Source organism: Glycine soja, chromosome 20, assembly GCF_004193775.1.
Source record: "Glycine soja cultivar W05 chromosome 20, ASM419377v2, whole genome shotgun sequence".
NCBI lineage: Eukaryota > Viridiplantae > Streptophyta > Magnoliopsida > Fabales > Fabaceae > Glycine > Glycine soja.
In genome coordinates, this window is record NC_041021.1 from 50,832,099 (window position 1) to 50,857,968 (window position 25,870).

General features: G+C 31.9%; 3 protein-coding genes and 1 pseudogene across 4 annotated transcripts; 3 read left to right on the forward strand and 1 right to left on the reverse strand.

The window, feature by feature from the left end:
* The first annotated feature begins 2,699 nt into the window (after positions 1-2,699).
* LOC114402214 lies at positions 2,700-5,167 on the forward strand (annotated as a pseudogene).
* A 518-nt stretch (positions 5,168-5,685) lies between these two features.
* On the forward strand, positions 5,686-7,394 carry LOC114403480 (protein CMSS1). The gene is made up of 5 exons (XM_028366484.1): positions 5,686-6,095; positions 6,172-6,244; positions 6,677-6,726; positions 6,814-6,927; positions 7,015-7,394. Exons 1-5 carry the CDS (start codon positions 5,695-5,697, stop codon positions 7,160-7,162), a joined length of 786 nt encoding a protein of 261 aa, XP_028222285.1. The 5' UTR covers positions 5,686-5,694; the 3' UTR covers positions 7,163-7,394.
* A 43-nt stretch (positions 7,395-7,437) lies between these two features.
* Positions 7,438-13,924, reverse strand: LOC114403478 (prolyl 4-hydroxylase 1-like). 2 transcript variants are annotated; one of them, XM_028366482.1, is made up of 12 exons: positions 13,764-13,924; positions 13,646-13,693; positions 13,480-13,548; positions 13,352-13,404; positions 13,185-13,250; positions 11,810-11,884; positions 11,184-11,258; positions 10,344-10,414; positions 10,208-10,259; positions 10,007-10,096; positions 9,286-9,432; positions 7,438-7,783 (listed from the first exon to the last, which is right to left on the reverse strand). In XM_028366482.1, the coding sequence occupies exons 1-12, from the start codon at positions 13,825-13,827 to the stop codon at positions 7,700-7,702; spliced, it is 894 nt and encodes a 297-aa protein (XP_028222283.1). In that variant the 5' UTR covers positions 13,828-13,924; the 3' UTR covers positions 7,438-7,699. The 2 variants fall into 2 exon arrangements, with proteins under 2 accessions (XP_028222283.1, XP_028222284.1); XM_028366483.1 differs by having other exon boundaries at positions 7,475-7,783; positions 9,286-9,378; positions 13,764-13,922.
* Positions 13,925-16,682: 2,758 nt separating this feature from the next.
* Positions 16,683-25,604, forward strand: LOC114402215 (signal peptide peptidase-like 2). Its single transcript, XM_028364708.1, has 14 exons — positions 16,683-16,790; positions 16,861-17,019; positions 17,097-17,208; positions 17,312-17,428; positions 20,895-21,060; positions 21,445-21,613; positions 23,191-23,225; positions 23,334-23,490; positions 24,075-24,128; positions 24,240-24,332; positions 24,615-24,757; positions 24,920-24,990; positions 25,081-25,164; positions 25,242-25,604. Exons 1-14 carry the CDS (start codon positions 16,683-16,685, stop codon positions 25,322-25,324), a joined length of 1,551 nt encoding a protein of 516 aa, XP_028220509.1. The 3' UTR covers positions 25,325-25,604.
* Positions 25,605-25,870: the final 266 nt, after the last annotated feature.

Sequence of the window (25,870 nt, forward strand, 5' to 3'; positions counted from 1 at the left end):
ACAAAGGGAAGGCCTTGTATTATTCGAGAAGAAGGTAAAACTCCTATTTTAAACTACTGAAAATTAAGTGCAAATTTCTCTTCTTCTCATTTCCACTAGTGATAGCTTATTTATAGATGAGCACATTTTGGATAATGGACCCACATGGTCAGCTAGCACTACACATCTAACAAACTAGCACTAAAAAGGTTACCATGGAAATGGAAAGGTGGATAAGAGATAATAACAAACTGATATGCAATAGTAACAGAATGATATGCAGAGGATATTCTTCACTTAGTGGATTCACATGTAGTCACGTAGGTGAGTGACCCTCTTGGTTTTGTGGCCGGTGAGGTGTGCTGCAGCTAGTGTTGCTAACAGTATACTTATACTAGTTCCACTGGGTATATATTAAAGTTGTTCTTTCTATATTCCTTCTTTAAAAACTTTCTGAATCCATTCATGATGGTACTATCATCAACTATGCAAACATGAATGCAATCATTTTTGTGAAAATGGAGGTGGAATACACCTGAATTATAAATCTTTGACAATAACTTTATTTCTTTAGGTATGTTTTTAGTCCTTCATAAATTAATGAATTTTGTATTTGATCCCTTATAAAAAAAAAATTATTATTAGTAAGGATTAAAATAAAATTAGTTAATTTATTAGGAAATAAACATTAAATTCTTTAATTTATTTGGGACTAAAACAAAAATATTATTTTATGAAAAACTCAATACAAAACAAAAAATTTCTTAAAGAATAAAAATAAAAATTAAATATTTATTAAAAATAAAAGTATATTTAATTATTTATTTTGAATATTATGATTACTGCTAGGCTAGCTGCCTATTGTTCAAAAAACATACAAGGGCATTTTACATGGTAAAAGGCAATAAGTGTTAAATGATGAAGATGACGATTTTGGAAGATACATATATAAGGCATGATTATATATATAAAACTCATTCAAAGATGGTCTTCAAGGAGCTTTGTTTGGTCTTGCCCCCCATGTTATTTTGTTTCATATATTTTGGCTCTCTGGTTGTGATGGTGCCAACCTGCTCGTTGGAATGGAACCTGATACGGCAACATACTAGGCTTCTCGGTATCATAACTAGCAAGAGAGCAACTCAGAAACATAGAGAGTGAGGAAGAAGAAGTGTGTTTGAGTTGAGATGTTAATTTGAGTTTTTTTATTTTATACATGTTAATTTGAGTGTGTTTAATCAATTGATAATGATGTTTTAGTGATGTATGCTGTAGTTTTGACCGTGTGAGCTAGTGTTTGAAATAATGATGGCTTAGTGATGGCTTTTCTAATTATCTTCGATGACATGACTATTGTTTGATTCATCAAGTGAACTTTCAAGTTTGAAGTGGCGTACTCAAAATAAAGTTGTTAATTTAATTAATATTATAGTCTGTGGATATTGTATAAAATAAAATTTTATTTTATATAATTAAAATTTATAATTTGTATTAAATAAATATTTCTATATATATAATAAATAATATTTGTTAACATAGTTGTGGTATTTTTTTAATTACTGATATATAATTTCTTTTAAAAAATATTCCCTTAGCATTAAGGATGTAGAAAATGATAGATCAAAATAAATAAGAAATTAAATTAAATTATGAGAGAAAAAATATATATATATATAAACATTAAACTCTTAAATTATTTCATTGATATTAAAAAAATGATATATTATATAGCTTGTTAAACTATTCACTTTTTAAAAACATCATATACCACATGTATGTTATATATATATATATATATATATATACGTGTAAAAAGACTATCTGTTTTCTTAAGTTTTCACTCTCTCCACTCTTCCTCACATTTACAATTAGTTGAATAGTTTAATTAATAAAAAGTAATTTAATTAATGATCAACAATCCAAAGCGATCCGGATTAAGTATCAATTATCTTCACAGGAAAAAGGACTAGAGGTTCTTGAAAAATTTACATAAATGTAGCATTATTTTAAGTAATTAAAATCATATGAAAAAAATAAGTTAAGAGCTAATAATATAGCAATGTTATATTATTATTTAATTATAAATCATTTATGTATAATAAACTTGTTCACTTATATAATAATTAACTTTTTTAAAAACTATGTCAACAATAACTTTTTTATTGATTAAGCATTTAAAAGTTATATATGACTATTAAACTCAAACATATATCTAACTCATATTCTTAAATCTTATGTGAAAAACTATGAAAATAGAGTTAAAAGTGAAATTGTATCAGCATAAAAAAAATGAAATTGTATTGTGCCGTCAAAAGATTTGTGGTCACTATGGGAATGAAATTTGACAGGCAACGTAGGTATCTAAACATAGGTTATACTCATCGCCCCACCTAACTAATTATGGTGTATTTAATTTTACTTCACTATGCTTCTTAATTATCTTAGATCCTCTATAAAAGAACCGCAATTTTAGACAAGAGAACTTCATATACATACCATACGTATTAGAAATCGCAGACCTAATAAATTTTGGCCCCCCGTAGCTATACACAAAGTAAGAACTTCATCACGCAAAATAACACACCTTGCCCAGTTATTTCTGCTTGCTGTAAGCTCTCAATTTACCCAAATAACACAAGATAATAGTCGGCGTTCAGCTAATTACCAGCCAAATCTCTGGAATTTTGAATTATTAGTTAGAATATATTAATTAACAAGCTATGTTATTGGTATAATTTAAATCAATTTTTAATTAAAATGTATACGTTTACTTTTTAGTTAGAATACCTTAGTAAATTATAATAATTAGTGTATTAACTTTAAAATAATTGCTAATTTGTTACCATATTTTAACTCAAAAATAAATTATTGTACATTAGCGCATATATATATATATTCCAGTTTTCTTGTTTTTTAGTTTTAAGAGATCATTTAGTTTGGTAGTTTTTTATTTTCACTTTTAATTATATATAAAAAATGTTATTTATTCTTATTTTTTTTCCATTTTCAAAAGTTTACATAGAAACAGTTAAAAAAATATTTTTATTATTTTCCATTTTCATTAGTTTTTATCATTTTTTATACAAACTTTTCTTTCAAAAAAATAATGTGACTTTTTAATAATTAATTAAAAGTGAGCATTCCTCAAATCAAACGGTATCTATCTTCATGTAAGTTCTTTCAAGAGAAATTTTAAAAAAAAAAAAAAAAAAATACCTTTCGCGTACAATGATAGAAATAAATATGTAAATCATGATTATTTTTTTTTACAAATATGAAAATAAATATTTAAATTAAGATTTGGATGGCAATTTTCACCTAGGATAAACTTTAAGGTTAGGATTTATGAAAACTATTTAAATTCTCCACGGTTAATTAAGATGGCCTTAATAAGTTATATTGTTCTTTTATAAGATAATATTGTTCTTATTGCCTAATCACAGGTGAAAATGCTGGAAAAGAGAGCATCAAAATTGGAGGAGGAGGTTTGTGAGATGATCAACAGAGCAGAGAAAGAACCATTAAGCTTATTGGAATTGATCGACAATGTCCAGCGTCTGGGATTGACGTACAAGTTTGAGAAAGACATAATCAAAGCCCTTTAGAAGATTGTTTCGTTGGATGAAAATGATAAACTCGAAAGGGGGCTCCATGCTACTGCTCTCCGCTTCCGTTTACTTAGACAACACGGCTTTGAGGTCTCCCAAGGTACGTTTTTATATGTTACGATGTCACCCACCTACATATGATTTGCTAACATGGTACATGCATGCAGATGTGTTTGAGAGATCTAAGGACAAGGATGGTGAACTCAAAGGTGATGTGCAAGGCTTCCTTGGTCTATATGAAGCATCCTTTCTTGGCTTTGAGGGAGAAAATCTGTTGGACGAGGCAAGTTAGTCATGCACTAGAACTTCCATATCACTTTTGATTGTATAGAATGGAAGCACGATGGTACCTTGACAAATATGAGCCTACCAGTTGCTACTCGAGCTTGCAATGTTGGATTTCAATATGGTGCAATCATTACACCAGAAAGAGCTGCGGGAACTGTCAAGGTTATTTAAAAGTTTCAATTCTTAATTAATTACCTCATAAGAACTTTGTATGGTGATACCAGGGAGTCTGTTTACAACACACTCCTCAACCAATTAATTAAGCTAGGAGAGAGATAGAAGAAGATCAATTAATATACACTTAGGTGTAGCCTAATTGACTAATTAATGTATGTTTTGTTAGATGGGGCTGCCAAGCAAGCTGGAGTTTGTCCGAGACAGATTATTGAAGGTATATTTCTGGGCACCCGACCCTCAATTCAGTGAATGTCGTAAAGTTGTAACTAAAATGTTCGGACTTGTCACCATCATCGATGATGTATACGACACATATGGTTACAGATGGGACGTGAATTCTATAAACACGCTTCCAGACTACATGAAGTTGTGCTTCTTAGCGCTCAATAACACGACTTATAGCATCCTTAAAGAAAAGGGGCATAACAATCTTTCTTAATTATTTGACAAAATCTGTACGTAGTTATCTCCTTGGTTGATTAATTCGTTGATATATGTGTCATGTGTAAATGCAAATAATTAATAAGATTATATGGTGACATACACTAGTGGCGTGATTTGTGCAAAGCATTCCTCCAAGAAGCAAAATGGTCAAACAAGAAAATATAATTCCAGCATTCAGTAAGTACCTAGAAAATGCATCTGATACTCCTCCGGCGTGGCTTTACTTGCTCCTTCCTACTTCTCAGTGTGTCAACCTAAAGACATCTCAGATCAATCTCTTCATTCTTTAACTAACTTTCATGGCCAGCTTGTGCGATCCACGTGCGCAATTTTTAGGCTTTGCAATGATCTGGCTACCTCTGTGGTACGTGTGTGTATATATATATATATATATATATATATATATATATATATATATATATATATATATATATCAACAAATGTTGGTTTTGTCAGAGGAACTCGAATCTGTCTCTCTTAATCATCCAATCCAGCTTATATCTTGGGCCCTTTGCTGTAAGTATATGTAATTAAACTAAGTTGCTAGCTAGACCAGAGCATTGAACACATATGCGTGGCAGACTGAGTTAGAGAGGGGTGAAACAACAAATTCAAGAAAATTACACATGTTTTTTCAATTTTCTTAAAACTTACATATGTATCTTTTAAAGTTTAAGAGAATTACATATATTCCTTTTCAGTTTTTAAAACCTACACAAATTTCTCTAGATGTTGTCTAAATAAAAAAATATTAAAATATATTTTTCATCCTCATAAATATAGAAATATTTAGAATTCATCACTACAAAAAAAATTATTTACTTTTCATACTTGCAAAATTTAAATTTGTTATTTTTTGTTCAAAACTATGTTTGGATACATCTGAATCGACATGTATGTTGTAGAAAATGTTAGGTTTTTCAAGTTTTTTATATTGCTTTTTTAGCCTTTTTTATAAATTAAAATTGTAAACTAACATGACTTGTACAATCAAATGCTTGTGTAGGTTTTAAAAACAAATAAGAGGTATGTGTAATTTTTTTAAATCTTAGGGAAAACATTTGTATTTTTTTAAATCTCAGGAAAAACAAATGTAATTTCCTCAAAATCTCAAGAGAGACATGTGTATATTTTTTAAAAGGAGGAAAGATACATGTAATTTTGTAATGGGCTTTAGGTTAGGCCCAAGGAAGCTGGTATGTATTTTGTAAGGGCAAGAGTCGAGAGAAGAAGAATGGCGACTGAGAATGAGAAGAGAAAGCGGAAAGAAAGTAGTGATGTTAGAAGCAAAAAGAAGAAGAAGCAGAGAAGCGAAGATGAAGAGGCGACGAAGCAGTTGCGTTTCTTTGAGTCGGCGATGGGTATTGAGCTTTCTTCGCTGGAGTTGGAATCCCTCAAAGATAATAAGTGCATTTTGGAGGTATCAGAAGCCGCTGATTCAGACGTGACAGTATTGGGCAAAACTATTAGGGCAGCGTTTGGCGCGTCTTGGAAAGAGGCTCTCTGCGAAGGGAAGCCTGTAGAGGGAAAAGTCATTGCTGGAAGCCCCGCAGTTCTTATCATAACTTCTTCTGCTTTAAGATGCATAGATCTCTTAAGGTTCTCATCTCTCTAATTCTACTCTACAAGCACTGTATTTCTTTAACCGAAACCCTAATTTTATTTACCGCTGCAGAGGCTTTCGCTCTATGACTGAACAATGCCATGCTGCAAAGTTATTCTCAAAGCATATGAAGCTTGAGGAGCAGGTACATTAATTAATTACCTACGGATCAATTCCCTTCATTTCTTAGCAATTTGAAATTCAAGTAAATGTGTTGATTGTGATTTAGGTCAAACATCTTTGTACACGAGAAACAAGTTAATGTGTCTTATTTTCAATTCTAGTTCTAATACATTCCTCTTGTTAATTCCTCCTTATGCAAATTCCTATGGTCCCGTCCGGTTGTGAAACAAGAGAAAAATTTGTAGGCACAAGGCTGAGAGCTCACACATTTTAACTTTTAAGATTAAAAATTTCAAAATATTATTATCATCCAATAAAGCAAGTTTAATTTCCATACGTACATAGGAGCTGTGATTTTTAAAGTTTCAATTCCCTTTATCCTTGAACCCTGAAAGAATTTAAATAAATAAATATGTTGTTCTTCATGAAACGTTGTCCTTTATGATTAATGCAGATTTCTTTGTTAAAAAACCGTGTTAACATTGCTAGCGGCACACCAAGCAGGTTGGTTGGTTGGTCATCCCATATCCTTTTACTTACTAACCATATACTTTTTGTTAAATATTGTCGTATATCAAACTTTCATTTCAGGATAAAGAAGCTAATTGATGCTGAGGCGTTAGACCTTTCAAGGTTGCAAGTACTTGTGCTTGATCTGCATCCTGATGTAAAGGGCTATTCCTTGTTGACCCTTCCACAAGTCAGGTTTGCTCTTCTTCGCAAGCAATTCAATCTCGTCGTCTCTCTTCTATGATTTTGCATAAATTTATTAACGTTACTACTGACTGGCAGAGATGAATTCTGGGACCTTTTCAAGAATTATTTCTATCAACCGATGCTTCAGGGTCATCTGCGTATTTGTCTCTATGGTTACCAGGTCTCTGTTCGTTTAAAGGCCAAACATAAACATAAACAAGGACATACAATTCCCGATGCATAAATCCTCCATCTTTTGATTTAGGCATGTATTTTTTAAATATTATTTTATTAAGATTTCATTTCATTTGCCTTTGACAGTCATGTGTTTAAGCATGTGTTTGACAGTCAAACGTTGTCATGCAAGGGTCAGATTAGTCAGTCATGTGTTTAAGCATGTACTTTCATCTTTCGAGTTTGAACCGAATACTCCTTCATATCATTCACTTCTTGAATTTACTATTTCTTTAACTCAATTAGAAAGAGTCAAAATCTTAATGTCAGTTCTTCGAATCAAAATGTCTAGAGATTTACTTGAATAAATGAGAGGGCTATATCATTCGCAACCATTGGTATAGATAAAACCATACCTGGAGGATCTAATATCAGATTATGCTGTAGTTTATGGATCGAAGGTTAACCCTATCAAATGTTTATGCTATCAATAACTAAACTATTTTTCTCAAGTACAAATATAGCGGCGGAAATCCAATTAGTGATTTTTTTTCGAGTCACAGCACAAGATGTTGACAGCTAAAAAATCAAGTGTGAGTCGTCTGCCTCATCCACTTGGTAGCTGACCACTTCTCCCCATCACCTCACATCCTCCATGCACACTATTCGGATCTGACTGTCCATCCAGTCCCTGACAAGACAAGTAGATAATTTTCCATCGTAAATTTTCCATCCAGCTAAAAAATCCATAGCACAAACAATTACAGACTCTCCATGATTTAATACTCTTGAGCATTGACATTTTCTATCACAAGAATAGTAGGGCTGCCCTATTGCTAAATCAGCTAAAGCCTGATGAGTATAAATTGAAACAAGAATAGAGGGGAGGAATTATAAGATCATCTCCGTATATGATTCTAAAACAGATTCTTCCTATTTAGCACCGGTTCTTAACAAAAGACCGGTTCTTAACAAAAGATGAAATGGTTGGGGAAAGATCTCATCAAGCACCGGGTGCTTGTATGTGTGTGGGGTCAAATGCTACAAAACAAAAACCCAAAAAAGAAAAAAAAATATTAATAAAATGTTTGGATCTGTTATGAGATCTCAGACATACTTTTGGAACCCAAACTCAGTTTTGTATCATGTTTGGAGTTCCCCAAAATTAATTTTGTAACCTGTTTATGGCAAACTTGGGTTTAGATCAAAAGCAACAAATGTTTTAAAGTAAAAGTACTTTTGATTTGTATATTTACTTTAAAAACATGAAGTAAAATTACTTTTTTTTGTAACCATTGTAATTAGGACCTTTGATTCTTCAGTGGGATCTCAAGGTATTCTCACAAGTTTCATCCCTTTGGGTCAATTGTTGGATTAATCTTTGGTCCAAAGTTTAGTCACACTTAAAGTTTTTCGCCCCTTCCCAAGAGTATATTTTGTGGGAATCGAACTCAGATCCTTCCCACAAACTCGACGTGTGTTGTCAACTGAGTTACATCCCATTGAATAAGTAGAAGTACTTTGATTGGTATTATTTAAACAAATTTCATTTATCAACATACTTTTGGAACAAAAAATCTCCAAATATAAATCAAACTATAGAAAACTCATTTTTATCAAACTTAAGTTTACAACATACTTTTGAATCAAATTTATGTTTGCAACCTTTAACCCATGCATGCACTGAGATGTATAAAACTTAAAAACTCACATTATAAGATAGTATCAGAGCCTATCTTAAATTCATTAACGGGCTACCCATCATATTATCCACACACCAAGCCCAAAAGAGTTAAGTGTGAGGAGGTGTATTGGAAAAAACTCAAGTCTCACATCCACTAAAGATAATGCAAAGATAGAATGTATAAGTGGGAAGATAAAGCAAACAGCAGTTGAAAAAAAGGCTCTCTTGATTTAAGAATGATTCCATACAGTTTCAAACAAACTCCCATCCTGTGATTTGAGAAATAGGTCAGTTCAGCAGATTTTAAGTTCCAAATTAATATGAGATGAGCCTGTATTTTATTTTATTTTATTTGTAAGGGATTCGTTGGCCTGTTGATGCTGAAATTGATAACTCCAAGAAATTAGAGTTATTTAAGCCTTATTTTGTAAATAATTGTCTTACTTTCTCCTTATAATCATTAGGTGTCCGTGGATAATGTCCATAATAAGCAAACTAATTACACTAACCATACTCCAGAAAAGCACTGCATTTCCTTTAATTGGTTTCACAGATAGCCCTTTGACAAGTTTCCCACCACAGCTACATTCACCTGAACCAGCCTGAATCATATTGTATATCACTAACAGCAGCATCAGTACGGTCAAAATGTCCAACTAGAATGACAGAGAACAGGTTAGCACATATATAGATAACTATTACTAGCATTTTACAAATTGAGCATATTTCTCATGGTAAAGGTAAAATCCAATTATCCAATTATCCAAATAGAATCAATATATACCGTAATTCAGGAAAAGACAATAAGGCATAAGATTGACAAAACTAGTTTAACCAGTAAACATAATGACGGGCATCATAATAATTTGGCATTCCCTTTCAAAGCCTGTCAGAACACATATAAATTAAAATCTAACTAATTATCAATGAGAGGAATGCAGAATAAGATTTGAATAAAGCTGGGGGACATACAAGATACAGCAGAATATTTTGATACTTCAAGGAACTAACAGAGGAAGTGAAAACCAAAAGACCCATATATTTTGTTGGTCATTAAACAAAACACACTCTTTTCTCAGTTAGAACCTAAACCTACGGCCCAGACACAAATCCAGCATCAGCTTGGCATCTAATATTTGCTTGAGTCAGACTATTCATATGCTGCTTCATATGTATACAGCAACAACCAAAATATGTTAAATGACATATTTCAGAAAACAAGAAGCTTACCAATGGGAAATATGTTTCTCCTCCTTCAATATTGTCACTTAAATACATAAGCATTGTGGCTATTCGCTGCCCACCACGCTTCAAGTTGAACTGTCTCAAAAAAGAAAGGCACAAAAGGTTATAGATGGGATTTCATTGAAGCCACTCTAAGGAAATTCTTATGTTGGCTATAATTTGAAAATTAAGAAAAATACAACTTACAGTATCAGAAAAATAGTCATGATGGGGTTTGTAATATTGATTCTTCTCGTACCTGTGCTGCTGCAGATGTTAGTCTTGATACTAGTAAAACCCATCTTGTTCAGATATAGCATGAAAAAATAAGTCATATTCTCACCTCAGGACTTGCATAAGCTCTCCATTTTCAATTGGTATTTGGGAATAGACAGAAATTCTTTTTTCAATTGCCTAGTTGAGCAACGTGAACATATTTTATCAGACTGTACAATTAATGTTATTCAATAAAATGTGGATTTGTACAAAAATAAATAAATATAAGGTTTTCAAGGAATCTAAAATTTGTATATAATGATGAAAAAAAGTAAATAGTATTATACATATGCAGAAATCAAATTTATGATTAACTAGTGCAGCTTCATGCTTAGCACTTGCAGGTTCTTTCTAAGGAACTACAATAAATACCAAACCAGTTCATATGTTTAAAACTGAATCTAAACTGGTTCACTGAAATCCAGACCAGTTCTGAACTGATTCACTGAAATCCAAACTAGTTCGGTTCTGGAAACTGCATCTTATTAGCAGTTTGGTTTGGTTCAGTTTTTCATAGGGAACCAAATCATGCCCACCCTTAATTTAAACGGTGGAAATGTTTCCAATTTTTTGATGATCAGATTTATGAATCTGGGGAGCAAAATAACTCATTGTGATTGTGATGTAACCAAAACCAAGGAGTGAGTCACTAATCCCTAAAGGACCATAGGGGTGGCACAATGTTCCAACTTTCAAAAACCAAACAGGTCAGTGATCACTAATAACCACCCAACAAGGATTCTTATTGAACCAGCTAGTTCCATGCAAAAGTGTTGTTTTTAGTGTGTATCAGACTACAGAAAACTGTTTCAATTTAATGGTTACACCAGATGGTGCAGTCCATGCTTTTTACACTGATTTAATGACTTAAGTAAGACTTGAGGGGAAAGTAAAATTGTTAACTTACTTGTACCATAGGATATTTTCTCTCTTGAGGATTCAAAAACATACCAGAGCTAGTCCTGACATCACTCTTGATTCCCTGCACAAGATAGAGATATCACGTTTCATGAAGAAACACATGTTCATAGATGCCAATGACCCTATATACTACTACTGCACTATATGTCCACATTTGTTTTGATATGGATTTTCTTTATGTAGTGATAGAAGCATCTGAAAGTAGTCATTTGGCCATGTTGGAAGAGGCTAAAGCAATTCTTAGTATTTTTCATGGTTGCCTCACAACCAGAACTGTGTTTAGCAGCACAAATTTACCATTTTTGCCAACAGAAGCACTTGTTAAAGAGTCATTAAGTGAATTAGCAAGGTAGTTGCAAGTAGAATGGCAAAGATATAGAAGGTTTAATTGTAACAAAACAACAAACTGCTGTCTATGCATATGCACTTTGTTTTCCTAAATGGCATGTAGTATTTTATGTTAAATTCGTACATACAAAAATTTTCCCATGATGAATCTGGCAATACTTAACTTGAGCAAAATGAAACTTAAAACCAACCTCATCACCTAGCATGTATTGATGATTATGATCAATCAAAGTGAAATTTCAAAAAAGAAAACTGTCAATGTACCTTTCCAGTTTTTGTATCCACAACATTTGAAATATGCAGGCGAGGGAGAGCAATAGCCCTGAGATAATCGCATTCCTGTGAAGATAAAATAATTTTAATACACTCGTATGCCCATCATCAGCATAGTTTTTATTCAGCAGATGATTTTTTTTTTAAGTTACTGTTAATTGCCCAGGTGTAGCATATTTGATGTTTGATCTACTTTCATGGGATAGGAAGATCTTATATATGGCTAACAAGCATATCACACTTTAGATCTAGCAGACTAGCACTTCACGAGCAAACTTCTTTTTTTAATTTCCCACTCAATAGGTGAGAGACTAATCACCCAGGGCATGATCAAGAAGTAAAGCAGAGAACCCTTCCCAACAGAATTTTTTCCATACACAAATCTCGGAATCAAACCCAAGAACACACAATTAAGAGATTTGAGCACCCTTCCGCTCAGACCAACACGTGTTGGTACCTCATAAGGAAATTTTAATTGACTCTTCAATCTTCACTGATGAAGCACCAGAATAGATCCACTCATCCACTAAATGGTACTTTGCCAAGAGAAATTGAAGAATATGCAATTAAGTGAAAAGGGTCCCAGATGGCAAGAGTGGATGCTTGATAGGGTCTTTCTTTTTTGTTTAACAGCCTTAACTCCAGTAGTTTATATGATCTTATATATAGACACACACTCACACATACACACAGAGTCCAAACATGCAGTTTCTAGTTTTCCCATAAACAAAAGCACAGAATATAATGACAATTATAGAATGATGTAACTATTAGATTTATACCTTAACTTTACAACCAAATTAATAGATATGTTAGAATTAACAATGGTTTACCATAATATGGTTGTAATTCAGGGATTCTGAGTTTTAAGAGTGAATGTTTCCCTTTTTTTCTTATTATTGACAAACATGCCTGGCTCAACATACGAGAATAGATGCCAACAAAGAAACCATCAAACTAGAAAGAAATTTAGAATGATTGTGTTCTGCAGAGACAACACTAGATTTTATTTTTAATAAAAAAACTCATGAATCTCGTCCGTAGTTCCAAATGCCTCAAGAATGCCATAACTACAACCTCTTTCCTTTTTGCCACTCATAACTAGAATTAGAAATAATAACAACAAATCTGTGAACATTCAAATTGTAGTCAGCCATTTAAAGTTATACAACCAAAATAAGGAGATAAAGAACGTAATACTTTTCCATGCTGCATCACGAATAAATGTGATCCAAAAAACATAAACTTGAGCCATTTTTTTCACTAAGAGAGGGAATGAATACTAGAGTCGATAACATATATAAAAAAAATGAGCTGAAGAAACATTTTAATAATGAAAAATCAGCATTTAGAAGTGAGGTCATACCTCCATGCTCAGGAAGTTGTGGAGTAAAATAATTCGTGGAGACCAGTTAAGCACTTCAGGTTTGACCTACAATTGAGGATCAGACAGGAACAATAATCAAAATAAGTGAGAAAACATGTAAATAAAAAAGGTTAGCAGAAAAACGAGGGAGAACAGAACAGACATACATATCCAAGGCGTAAGACTTCTGCTTCCTTGTCATTATTCCAAAAAGGAATACCTGAAAATGAGAAGAAATGGTTGAAAAATCACGAAATGTAACCATCAGTGTAGAGAAAAGTAAAAGAATAGAGACCTCTTGGCAGTTGAAGGTGACGATCAGTGTCGAGTCCACGCAATCTACTAAATGGCAAAGAATCAGTGCCTACATACATGGAGCAGTAAGGGTAACAGAGAATAAGAAAGTGCTATAATAATAAATCCTAAATTTAACCTAAGAAATAATAAAATTATACTTATACCATGAGAGTCTTCCAATCTTCGTATGATAGCCAATTGAGAGAGAGCGCCTGTAAGAAGAGAATAGTGAATGCTATAAGGTACTACAAGAGTATAGAAGAGAGCAAAGACGATGGATACCTATAATCATTCCGACGGTGACAAATGTGAGAAGGCCGAAAACGATCCTCATCGCCGGAGCCATGGAGTTGGAGATGATGAATTCAATTCAAGATCAAAATATGAATGAATCAATCAATGTCACTCACTCCCTCCCATTGCTTTTATAATCAAATCTAAAAATAACAACCAAGACTCACTAACCTCAAAAAACTCATAAGAACATTTACTTTATTTAATTAACTCGTCAATTTTGCATTATTTTTTACTAAAAACTTCGGATGAAATTATTTATTTTCAATTTAACCTAAAATATATTTTAAAAAATTTAACATGATATGTGAATTATCAAACAAGTTTTATATTTCAATTTTCATATGAAATTAGCATTTCATTTTAATTCCTGATCAAACCAATATTACATTTTATTCTCTACTTGAAATTAATATCTTTTTTTTAGGGAACGTGAAATTAATATCTATTACTACTGACATTGTATAATGGCAACATTCAAAGTTAATGAACAAAAAATAATGAAATTAAATTTTGAACCAATAAAACATTATTTATCTATATATTATCCTTACTAAATTGGATTTGAGCGAGTCTAATAATGTAAGTATTTAATATTATTGATACTAGTCGGAAACAGGCACGTAGTGCCTCAACTGCCAATTTCATTTATTTGTTGAGTTTAAAATTAAAAAAAATTAAAAGATGTAAAAAAATTGTATGAGTTTTTTTTAATAATTATTTGATCAATGATGATTTTTAGAATTAGTTAAAAGATAAAATAATCTAAAAAATGTATACAAGTCATTTCAATTAAGTTGAAACACTTATTTATTATTTGATAAATAAATTTTTTTTAGTAACTTGTGATTTTTAAATGCTAATTTTTAACTTTCAGGATTCTTTATATGCATATTCAAAATATTTATTAATTTTTTTATCTTTTTTAAATAAAATTGAAGTTTATTATTTTTTTTTATAAAATTGTTTAATTTAACAATTACACTACATGCTTTATTATTTTACCATTATACGTCAACATATTGATAAATGATAGATAATAAGTTTAATTCATTTTGTGTTTTTATTATATTTAATATTTTTTATATTATACTATTTATAATATTTAATTTATTATTTCAACATTATACTTTATATAATTGACAATGATAAATGTTAGATTCATTTTATTTTTCTATTATTTCTTTAATAATTTATATCAGACAATTTATTTTAACTATCATGTTAATATATAATTATTAATAAAAACAATTATCTATTTTAGTATACACATTTATATTCTTAAATTACCCTTTAATACATATAACTATTTTTTTAATCTTTAAAATGTAATTGTTGTCACTATTTTATTCAATTAGTTATCATAAAGAAAAGTATAATATCTACTTAAAGTATATGCTTTTCTTTTATTTTGTTTTAAACTTGATTAAAAATACTATAAGATACAATGTAAAATTAAAATTTGCTAACGTGTATATCTTTATTTTAAGATATAGTTTGATAATGTGCTCATATTAAAAACAAAAATATGTCATACCCTTATTTTTTAGTATGACCGTATTAGCAAACTACATCATTATGCATTTAATCAAGATCAGTTTAAGGTTCAAGCAGCTCAAGTAAGAGCTTTAAGCCCCCAATTTTTTTTAGGATTAATATACCTCAAAAAAAATTTATTGTAAAATTATATTTTAAAATAAATTTTAATTAAAATATTACAAGTAACTGTTATTCTTTTTATTGATACAGTAACAATTAATAAGCAACAACTCTTCATCAATATCATAACTTTGTTTAAAAAAAAGAGATTTAATAGTTAATAGTTAAAGAAACTCAAAAACTTTAATAAACTATTTTATGAGTAAATAAAATATCTCATTTTTAAATTTGTTTTAGGTCTCTCAAATCCTTGATGTGTTTAATATTTCTTTAGATATATCTAGATAACACACTCAAACTATAAAATAAGAATGTGTAGATGGCAAAAATCCTATGAAATTAATAGTAGAATATATAATATGAAAAATATAATAATTAAAACAAAAAATATAATCAAAATATTTATCTATACAAAAAATTATAAGAATTTAAAATTAATTAAAAAAAATAAAATTATAGCACCTCAAAATATATTTTTATCTATAAAATAAATTAAAATTTATATAAAAATATCATATAAATATGTTTATTTTTATTATTTAATTACTTCAATAAATAATTTTAATTATTTATATAACAATTTTCACTATCAACATTCAACTTTTAACCATCATCCACGGAGAGTCAGATTACAGCACTTGTATGGTTTTCCGGAATATTATTAAAAATGAAAGCATATGGGTTAGTTGGAATTAATATGAAATTATTATCTGGCGCTCATTCTGTATTTTCTGGTTTTTTAGTTATTTTTTTGCAACATAGCCATAACATTTGTGTGAACTTCGTACAGTGCTCATTTCATTATAAAATAATTGATGTTTTAACATTTTAAAAAAAATCCACATTGATATTTTTCAATTTTGAATGAGATATTCAAACTTTATTTGTAACTGTGTACTAAATTAATTACAACAACTGGATTGTTGCAATTTATTTAGGATATATCACTAAAAAATAAATCTAATGAAATAATTTACTGGTCTGGAATTAATTAAAAGAAGGAACCAAACTGGCTTCCAAAAATTGAAAATGGTTATTATTTAAAAAAAGAATAATCTTCACTCATTTTAGAAAGTAATTTGGAGTGGAATGAAAGTATAGAAGTAACGGTGCAGAGTAAAGTTTGGCATATTGGTTAGGAGAGTGAGTATTTTAAAATGTTGGCGCCACGAAATTCCCGGGGATGCCATTCTCATTGTCAGAGAAAACAAAACGGAAGGAAGTGAGTGAATTCGATCGCAATTAACAATGGCGTCGTCCCCTTCTTTGGCGGTGGCCGTCGTCGTCCTTCTATTATTGGCGTTGTTCGCAGCAGCGGCCGCCGATGACGCCTCCTGCCATCATGACCTGCAATTGGTAGTCAAACACATTCATTATAATATGTTGAATGCTGAATTGAATTTGGATGGGAATGCTTCCATTGCAGGTGAAGATAAAGAGCTGGATCGATGGGAAGAAAGATGTTGACTATAACGGTATGACTGCTAGATTCAGCTCTTATTTGCCTGAAGATGCCGATCAAGCTTCCAAAACTCCTGCTCTTTTTTCTGATCCTATTGACTGCTGTTCCTCTTCAACTTCAAAGGTTTCTTTCTCATCCTCTCCTTTTCTTTTCCCACCTTTTTAGAATGTAAATTCATTTACCCCTCCCTTTTCTTCCAGTTATCCGGATCAGTTGCTCTCTGTGTACGGGGTACTTGTGACTTCACAACTAAAGCTACATTTGCACAGTCCGCAGGTGCCACTGCCACCTTGATGATAAACAACGCCGATGGTTGGTGTATATATATATTTTTATTTATTTTTTTGTTACTATCCACTCTCTGCTATTTTTAATCTGTTTTAGTCAACAACTTTGTCTTAATTCTATCTGTTAGAACTCTTTGAGATGGAGTGCTCCAATTACACCAGGATAAATATTTCAATTCCAGTTGTGGAGATAACTAAGTCAACAGGAGACACTCTCAACAAACTTTTGACGTCTAAAAGTAAAGGTCAGTCCTTCAACTAAACTATGTTTAAGTTATTTTTTCTAGCCATGGTTAGATTATGTTTAAGTGATGTAGCTATCTTGAGCTGTTCCCTATGTGGTGACTGTTTTATTTGGTTGTCTCCAATTCATTTGTGACTACAAGGAAGATTATTTCCGCCAATAGTAGAGTGGATAGCTAGAGCACTTCTCTATTATTGATTATTGTTAAGAACGTGGAAAACAGAACATGAAATCCTCTTTGTCCTCTGGTCCTGTAGAAAACAAGTGGTTGGTGTAAAATTAATCCAAGAGTTAGTGTCTTTGGAAAGCTTGCTAATGGACAAGAGAGTTAAGTGAAAAGAAGGAACATGGAGAAAATTTGAGATTAAAAGACCTGATTTTAAATAAACAGAACCAACATGATGAACTGAAACAAATTGGTTATCAGGTAATTTAACAGATGTAGATACTTTTGTGTATAAGTGAAAAAGAGACAGATCAAATACCATATGATTTGTAACACCTGAATCTAAAATCCAAATAATAGATTGAGTTTTAAAAGAGACAAAACAGCGAAAAGTACCTGCAAAATCTGTAACAGATTGTTCATTACCAATGTTAAAAGAAGTCGTTGAATCTGAGATGGAATCAAATTATTCTTAGGTGCAGAGTCCGAAGATGAGGCAATAACAGCAGCAATGGAATGAGCCTGCATGGAATGAGATCCTGAGTCACGATCATTAGGGGTTGAAGAACCATTATGAGATTTGTTATAGCCAAGATTATGTTTCCACCAAGAAGGATATCCAATTTTTGAGTAACAGCAACTGTCGGAGTGACAATCAACATTGCAAATGGAATAATGATATTGAGGCTCCGATTTGGCACCTCGAGATGGATTTGATTGCCGAACAGTCATGGCCGATTGATCTAAGGGAGAGGATCGAGAATCTGATAATGAACGTTGGCGTTCTTCCTGTAAGAAAAGAGAATATGCTTTGGCCATGGAGGGAAGAGGATCCATGATGAGAATTTGACTTCTAATAGAAGCATATGAATCATTTAAGCCCTGGGGAAAATCCATGAGATCGTCAGTATCATAAATGTCACTGAAATTTGACACAATACCACAAGCACAAGCTGGAAGTGTGCGATATGAGTCAAGTTCATCGCGATAATCCTTCAACATTGTGTAGTAGGCAGAGATGGAGTTGGTGCCTTGGGAGAGATAAAAAATTGCTCTACTAATTTCAAAGATTTGTGGGGCATTTTCTTTTGACAAGTGATACACTTACAATAATTTATACAACATTATATCTTGTGCCTATCTCTCTCTTCCATCATATTATTTATTACATTTCAAATTCAAGTTTATCTTCTTTCTCTTTCTCTCTCTCTTAGTTGTATATTTTGTTGTGCAATTTGTTGTACAAGTATAATTTCTCTTATCTTTTTATCAAAATGAGCAAGATCAAGCCAAGTATCATGTGCACTTTTGATCCAGAGAATGGAATTCGCAATGGCTGGGATTGTGGAATGGACAATCCTTGATTGGACCATACTGTTGCAGCGGACCCAAAAGAGAAATTTAGAGTACCAGGTTCAGGTTTGGGAAGGCAGACATCAATAAAACCAAGTCTGTTTTTGGGCTCTAAGGTCATAATGATTAATGACTGCTCGACTCCAAGTGGGGTAATTGTCACCATTAAGGAGTTGTGTGACAAGTGCTTGACCAGGCTGATCAGAGGAATGAGGTACTATGTAGAGGAAAGATCAGGTTCATGTGGAGAAGGTCTAGGAACGAGGTTTAGGCTGATACCATGTTAAGAACGTGAAAAACAGAATATGAATTGAAATGTTGGTTGTGACTTTCTATTGATTATAATGCTGTATATATACAGATTACAAGGAAACAGAAAAACAGAATGATATAAGATAAGGATAAAGTATCAGCTAAGTTTAAAATGAAACAAATCATAACGAATAGATAAGAAGTAAAACTAATATCCTGTAACAATTATCAGCGTTAGTATGTTGTCTATTCTCACCAGAGTGTTGGGATTGCTTGATCATGTCGGAGAGCTTCTAATGGGGTCAGATGAGGTAGGGTGTTGCAAAGAGCCAAAGACATTCCAACACTTAAGTGTCAGTCTTGGAGGTAGAAAGAGAACATACTTAAAGTAACCTTGGATGTGTGTTTATAAAGGCCAGTGAATATTATCCTCAATCCTCCATTATATCTGGTAAAATTGCTTATTGGTTTGGTACGGTAACCTCTCACGTAATTAGTGTGGGAGTTCACTGTTTTTTTTTTCAGAATTTGCGGGATAACACATCCTGAAGGCATTATTTGAATGTCATAGCAACAACAAGATTGATGTATGTTACAATGAAGGGTTATGGGTCATAAGTCTGTTACTAACAGTCCATACCTCTTAATTCATTTGTTTTCCAGATTATTTTGCCTTGCTTTAGAGGATGCAATATTATCACTTCCTTTTCTAATTGTGATCTCCTCCTCCTTGATAAAAAATGCTTTTCTAAAATAAAATGGAGATCTTATTAGAAACCATCTCAAATAATCGGAGTGATTTTATTGCAAGATAAATTAAGATGTTGCTTTAAAGAAATGCAACAACAACAAAACTTTATCTCACTTGATGAGGTCGGCTACATGGATCGCATGACATCAATGTGGTTGAAAATCAAAGCTTCAAGAATATTATTAAACATGAGATCTCCCTTGACGACTTCTTCCAATGTCTTTTTTTGGTCTCCTTCTCTTTTTTCATAAAACTAAAAATCATGCACGCAATATGCTCTTTTGACTAGTGAAGAAGAAAGGCATGAGATAAAAGTAAATATATTAACTATTCATTGAGGTCCTATTTCTTGACTGAAGGGGACACCAAAGGACTCTACCCTTCCATCCCTTGAATAAATAGAGAGGAGGGGCAGAGTTTTTGATTTTTTCATGTTGTCAAAGAGTTAAACAATAAGAATGGATAACTAGTGCATGATCAAATTGATCTGATCATGTTGGAACAAGGTTCAAGTCTATCGGCTTGTTAGGATGCCTCAATTGCATGCATCATTGCACTTACTTGACACCAATCATTAATTAGAAATGGCTCGTCTTGCTGCAACCTTCTCTTGATTTCTCAAAATTTCTTTTGGTCCATCCCGGTTGGGGTAGAGAACTCATGGTTGTCTCAGTTGTGCTACCGAAGGCTCTAGGGAAGTCGGAATAGGAGAGTATTCATCTTGGGGTGGGTTTGTTGCATTCTTTGTAAGAAGAAATGGTGATCAATTTCACACTTGTTTTCATTTTTCAAATTGGATTTTGAGAAGGCTTGTAGTTTCCATTAAATAAATAAGATAAAAGAAAAATATTATTGCTTTATCAATAACAAATGCATTTTTCTGCTAGATGCCATGTTTGTTTCCACTTGATTTTCCCACGGTTGATTCTGAGTTATTCATTTCAGTGGAGATTTTGTTATATGCTCCAACTCGCCCAGTTGTAGACTACTCAGTTGCATTTTTGTGGTTGATGGCTGTTGGAACAGTTATATGTGCTTCACTATGGTCAGATATAACTGCTCCTGATCAAACTGATGAACGCTATAATGAATTGTCTCCCAAGGTTTTTCCGTGCAACCCTACATCTATCTTTATGATATATGCTCAAATGTAATCTTATGTACTTTTCTTGTTGTTTGACGTGACTGAAGTAGTTTAAGTTACATCATGATGCGAAGGTGTGTTTCCAGTGACTAACAATAATTCAACAATGTTCATATGGTAAATTTGTAACCACAGACTGACACTGACCTTGGCATGTGTGCTAATCTACATTTCCTTTTATCTTTGACTGCCTTTTGTATTGCGTTAGCCATTGATCTTTCAATCAGTTAACAATTAGAATGGAGCCATGGAGCATGACTTCTTCCATTCATTTTGTTAACTTATTACAACTTAAATACATCTTTATGCATATTAATCTTTAACATCCAATTTTCTTTTCTTTTGCTAGAGCTTGTCTGAAGCAGGGAAAGATGATTCTGAGGACTTGGTTAACATAGATACAAAGGGTGCTATCGTCTTCGTCATTACGGCATCTACTTTTCTTGTGCTACTGTTCTTCTTCATGTCGTCTTGGTTTATCTGGGTGCTGATTATACTTTTCTGCATTGGTGGTATTGAGGTGAGGTACATTTTCGTGGATTTTACTCCTAACCTTCTAATTAAAATAACTATATCTTATTTCATGATGTGCCCAAGGTGTCGGTTCCTTATTCTTGTTCATGATTAATTATCGTTTATATATATAAACTAGAAATATGTATTCTAAGTCAGTTAAACATGCATCGTTTAAATTGTAACAAAATTACATGGTTTAAATTGTGCTATATTGATGTCGTTGGATAACCAATTTATAGAAATGCAGGAGGATAAAGTATTCTATAGAATATGATTACGTTATCCTACTACTTAGAAAGGCAGGAGGATAATATTCTACACAACACACACAAAACTCCCTTCAATAACTATTTGTAAAATTATTTATTTGATACTTCATTAAAAGAAATTCAATGTATAATATACTTTATAAAAATATAAGTAAAATGTTATTAATAAGATTACATTATTACAAATGTCTGATTTATTTAAAATTTGGTTTGAAAAGTTGATTAATTAATATCAAAATATTCAATTATTAGATTAATAAAATTTAATTCTTACAGAGTTATTGAATGGGGAATAACTTAACTCTTTTATATAATAATATATATTATATAATATAATAATATTATATATATAGATATATATAAATTTAAATTATTATGTTTATTGGTTAAATTATTCATTTAGTTCATATAATTTTACAAGATTTATATTTTTTAGTCTCTATAATTTGAAAGTGATTTTTTTATTCTCTATAGTTTATATTTTAATTCTCTTTTAATCCTTATAGTTTAAATTAAAATATAAACTAGAGGACTAAAAGAAAATTAAAATATAAACTTTAAAAATTAAAAAAATTACTTTCAAACTATAGGGATTAAGAAGACACGAATGGTGAAATTATAAGAAACAAATGAGTAATTAAATTTAAAATCAAATATTTTTTTAGAATTTATAAGAATAAAATTAAAGGTAATAAATTTTTTTAAATATGATATTGTAATAAAAATTATATCAATTATTTAAGACATGTTATAATATTTTTTTTAAAATATTCAATATATATATATATATATATATATATATATATATATATATATATATATATATATATATATATATATATATATATATGCGAATAACAGATAGTGAAAAAGTCTTGGAGTAGAGTAGTCTACTCAATAAGATTGCCCATAGCCGTTGGCAATCAACCAGGCAATGGACCCATCCTGATTTACTTCTGTTGAATAAACCTGTTTATCTGATCATGCTTGTTTCAACTTTCAAGAGAATTGGTGTTTCTCACATACAGACAAATTGAGTAACTTTGCTATGTTCTAGTCTCTGTTTCCCATCCTATCTTTTTAGTCCTTTGGAGGATATTTTGTCTTTATTTCTGTCTAATAAAAATTACTTATTCTTTTAAAAATACATCAGAGGGTACTTTCTCTTTTCTGTTAACTGCTATATTGATCTATTTGAAAGTCAAAACCACAATACGTATAAACTGCTAACAAGCATTTGGATTCTGTTTTTTTTTTTTCTTATTTGCTTAAAATTCCTCTTTCATTAATTAAAGTCCGCCTTCATTTTCAGGGGATGCACAATTGTATTGTAAGCCTCGCTTTAAGGTACAATAAATGTCTTCTTTCTTCTAATAATAAGGGAAATAGTGTTCTTTCCGCATGCTATATGTCTCTTAATTTCTCATAATTTTTTTTTTTCAAATACATGAGCAGAAAGCGTCCAAAATGTGGTCAGAAGACTCAGAATTTACCTATGTTTGGAGAGGTTTCTATTTTCTCGCTGGTAGTGTTACTATTCTGCGTGATATTTGCGGTTGTGTGGGTTGCTACTCGGCATGAATCATTTTCATGGTTTGGCCAAGATACTCTTGTGAGTTCTAGTTTCTAGTACCTGTGCAATAGGTCTTTCTATTATCATTTCTGTTTCAAAATTTGAACTTAAAGAGAGTGAGGAAAACATTGAAATGTATTGTTCGTGATGCTTACTATATGAATGCCAGTCTCTTTTCTGGAAAGTTGTCACTGAATATTGACTCTAATTGGAGGAGCTGAAAGCCTGAGAGGAACCCAAGAAATTTGTTTCTGGAACAAGGGCAGAATTTCTAGTTCTGTGTCTGTCTAGTGTTGATATGTTCATATTTCCAAAAAAATTATACATTATTGCAGCCACTTTATCTACATCTATACATATATGAATGCACACACGAGTGCTTATGTACTGGCACAGACATATGATGCATATATTTTTCAACTCAATCATTGTGAATGTGAATGTGTGCTCTTGTTGAGACAAAATTGGTGTCTTGTTTGATTCCATAGTGAGCTTTCTTCTGTATTGCTCTAAAAAGTTGTTTGTTGTCTCAATTGTGGTTGTTACCATTCATCGATGATAAACTGTTTATTTTATCTTTTATTTTATGCAATTTACTTGAAATATGGCTTTATTCTTGACAGGGCATTGGTTTGATGATAACAGTCTTACAGTTGGCTCGGTTGCCTAATATTAAGGTACCTGAATGAGTTCCTTGTGTTTATATTGTACTGCTATTTCCACACTCATTTAGCTCCAATATCTGTTGGAACATTTCTCACAATTTGCTTATGCATCTGATATCATAGGTTGCAACTGTACTCCTTTGTTGTGCATTTGTATACGACATCTTTTGGGTATTCATATCTCCAGTGATATTCCAGAAGAGTGTTATGATTACAGTAAGTCTTTGTTCATACTAACATGGTTCTTTTACTTGGACTGCTTCATTGCAGTTTGGACCTCAAATATAAATTCCCAAATCGTATACCCCCCGAATCATCTTGTTCTTTCCTTTACTATCATTGTTTTTGTTGTTGTTGTTGTCACAGACAGAATTTCATTAGACATCTGTCTTTCATCTTGCTATAAATATTTAGATATACGTTTTTTGTTTTTCATTCTCACTCCTGAGTTTTATTATACTGAAAAGGTCTCCTGTAGTTATGAGTTTCCTTTTCTAGGTTGCTCGTGGTGACAAGGCCGGTGGTGAAGCAATTCCTATGCTTTTGAGATTTCCTCGTCTTTCTGATCCTTGGGGTGGCTATGATATGATTGGATTTGGAGATATTCTCTTTCCTGGTTTGCTTGTTTCCTTTGCTCGTAGGTATTGAATTCCTTTTTTGGTCAAAAAACTTGAATAAATGGAAGATTTTATAAACTTCTTTGAAGATAACACTTGTTTTCAATATTTGCTTTTGTGTGTTTTTCTTCTTCTTTTTAATGTACATTTGAGAAGATGCATTGTTATGGTTTTTGATTGTCTCAGATTCGACAAAGCTAATAAGAAGGGGGTCGCAAGCGGATATTTTCTTTGGTTGGTAATTGGCTATGGTTTTGGTAAGTTGTTGTGTAATACTACTATGTTTAAAGGTATTATTATTATTATTGTTCTATAAGGTCTTGAATGAGGATACTTTCATGTTTAAGGCCTCTTCTTCACATATCTGGGGCTATATATGATGAACGGTCATGGACAACCTGCACTGCTGTACCTGGTTCCATGTACACTAGGTAAGGTAACTAGTTTTGTGCTTTAGATAAGGTGGGTGTGCATTTATATAGCTTGTCTGATATCCAATTATGGACAGGAGTGACTGTGGTATTGGGATGCAAAAGAGGTGAGCTAAAGTACCTTTGGAGCTATGATGCAGACTCCTCCTCCTCGTCTTAGTCCAAAGAGCCTTCTCAAGTTTAGATGGCAACTGAGAAATGGAAATGTTCTCTGAAGTAATATACATACAGTGGTTAGGACTTAGGAGAGATTCCAGGTGTACAGACAAAGACAATTATTTCCTCTATTGTATTTTTGTGATCAACCAACCAACGATAAGTGAATTAATGTTCTTTCTGCTGCTGCAGCAGCATAGTTATTGCAAAAAGAGCATGGTTTTTGGGTGGGCATGTGCAGGCAGGATGTCATCAATTCACTATCACCTCTTAATATTCTATTCTTTGTATAATTTTAATTTCCTCTTTAACAAAAGCTGTGGTCCATTGCCTTAATGACTGACTCTTTTTTTTCATTTATTGACGCGCGGACTGGTATAAAACCTGTAAAATTAATATTTTCGTCTTCTAATATTTACGCATTCATTTTGGTTCTTTTTTTTGTCATGGTTGTACTCTATCATATTTAGTACATGAGATTATCGACATTCTTAAATATTAACGTGGATCGATCTTAAGCCGGAAAAAAAAGGAGTGCACAAGAGAAGAG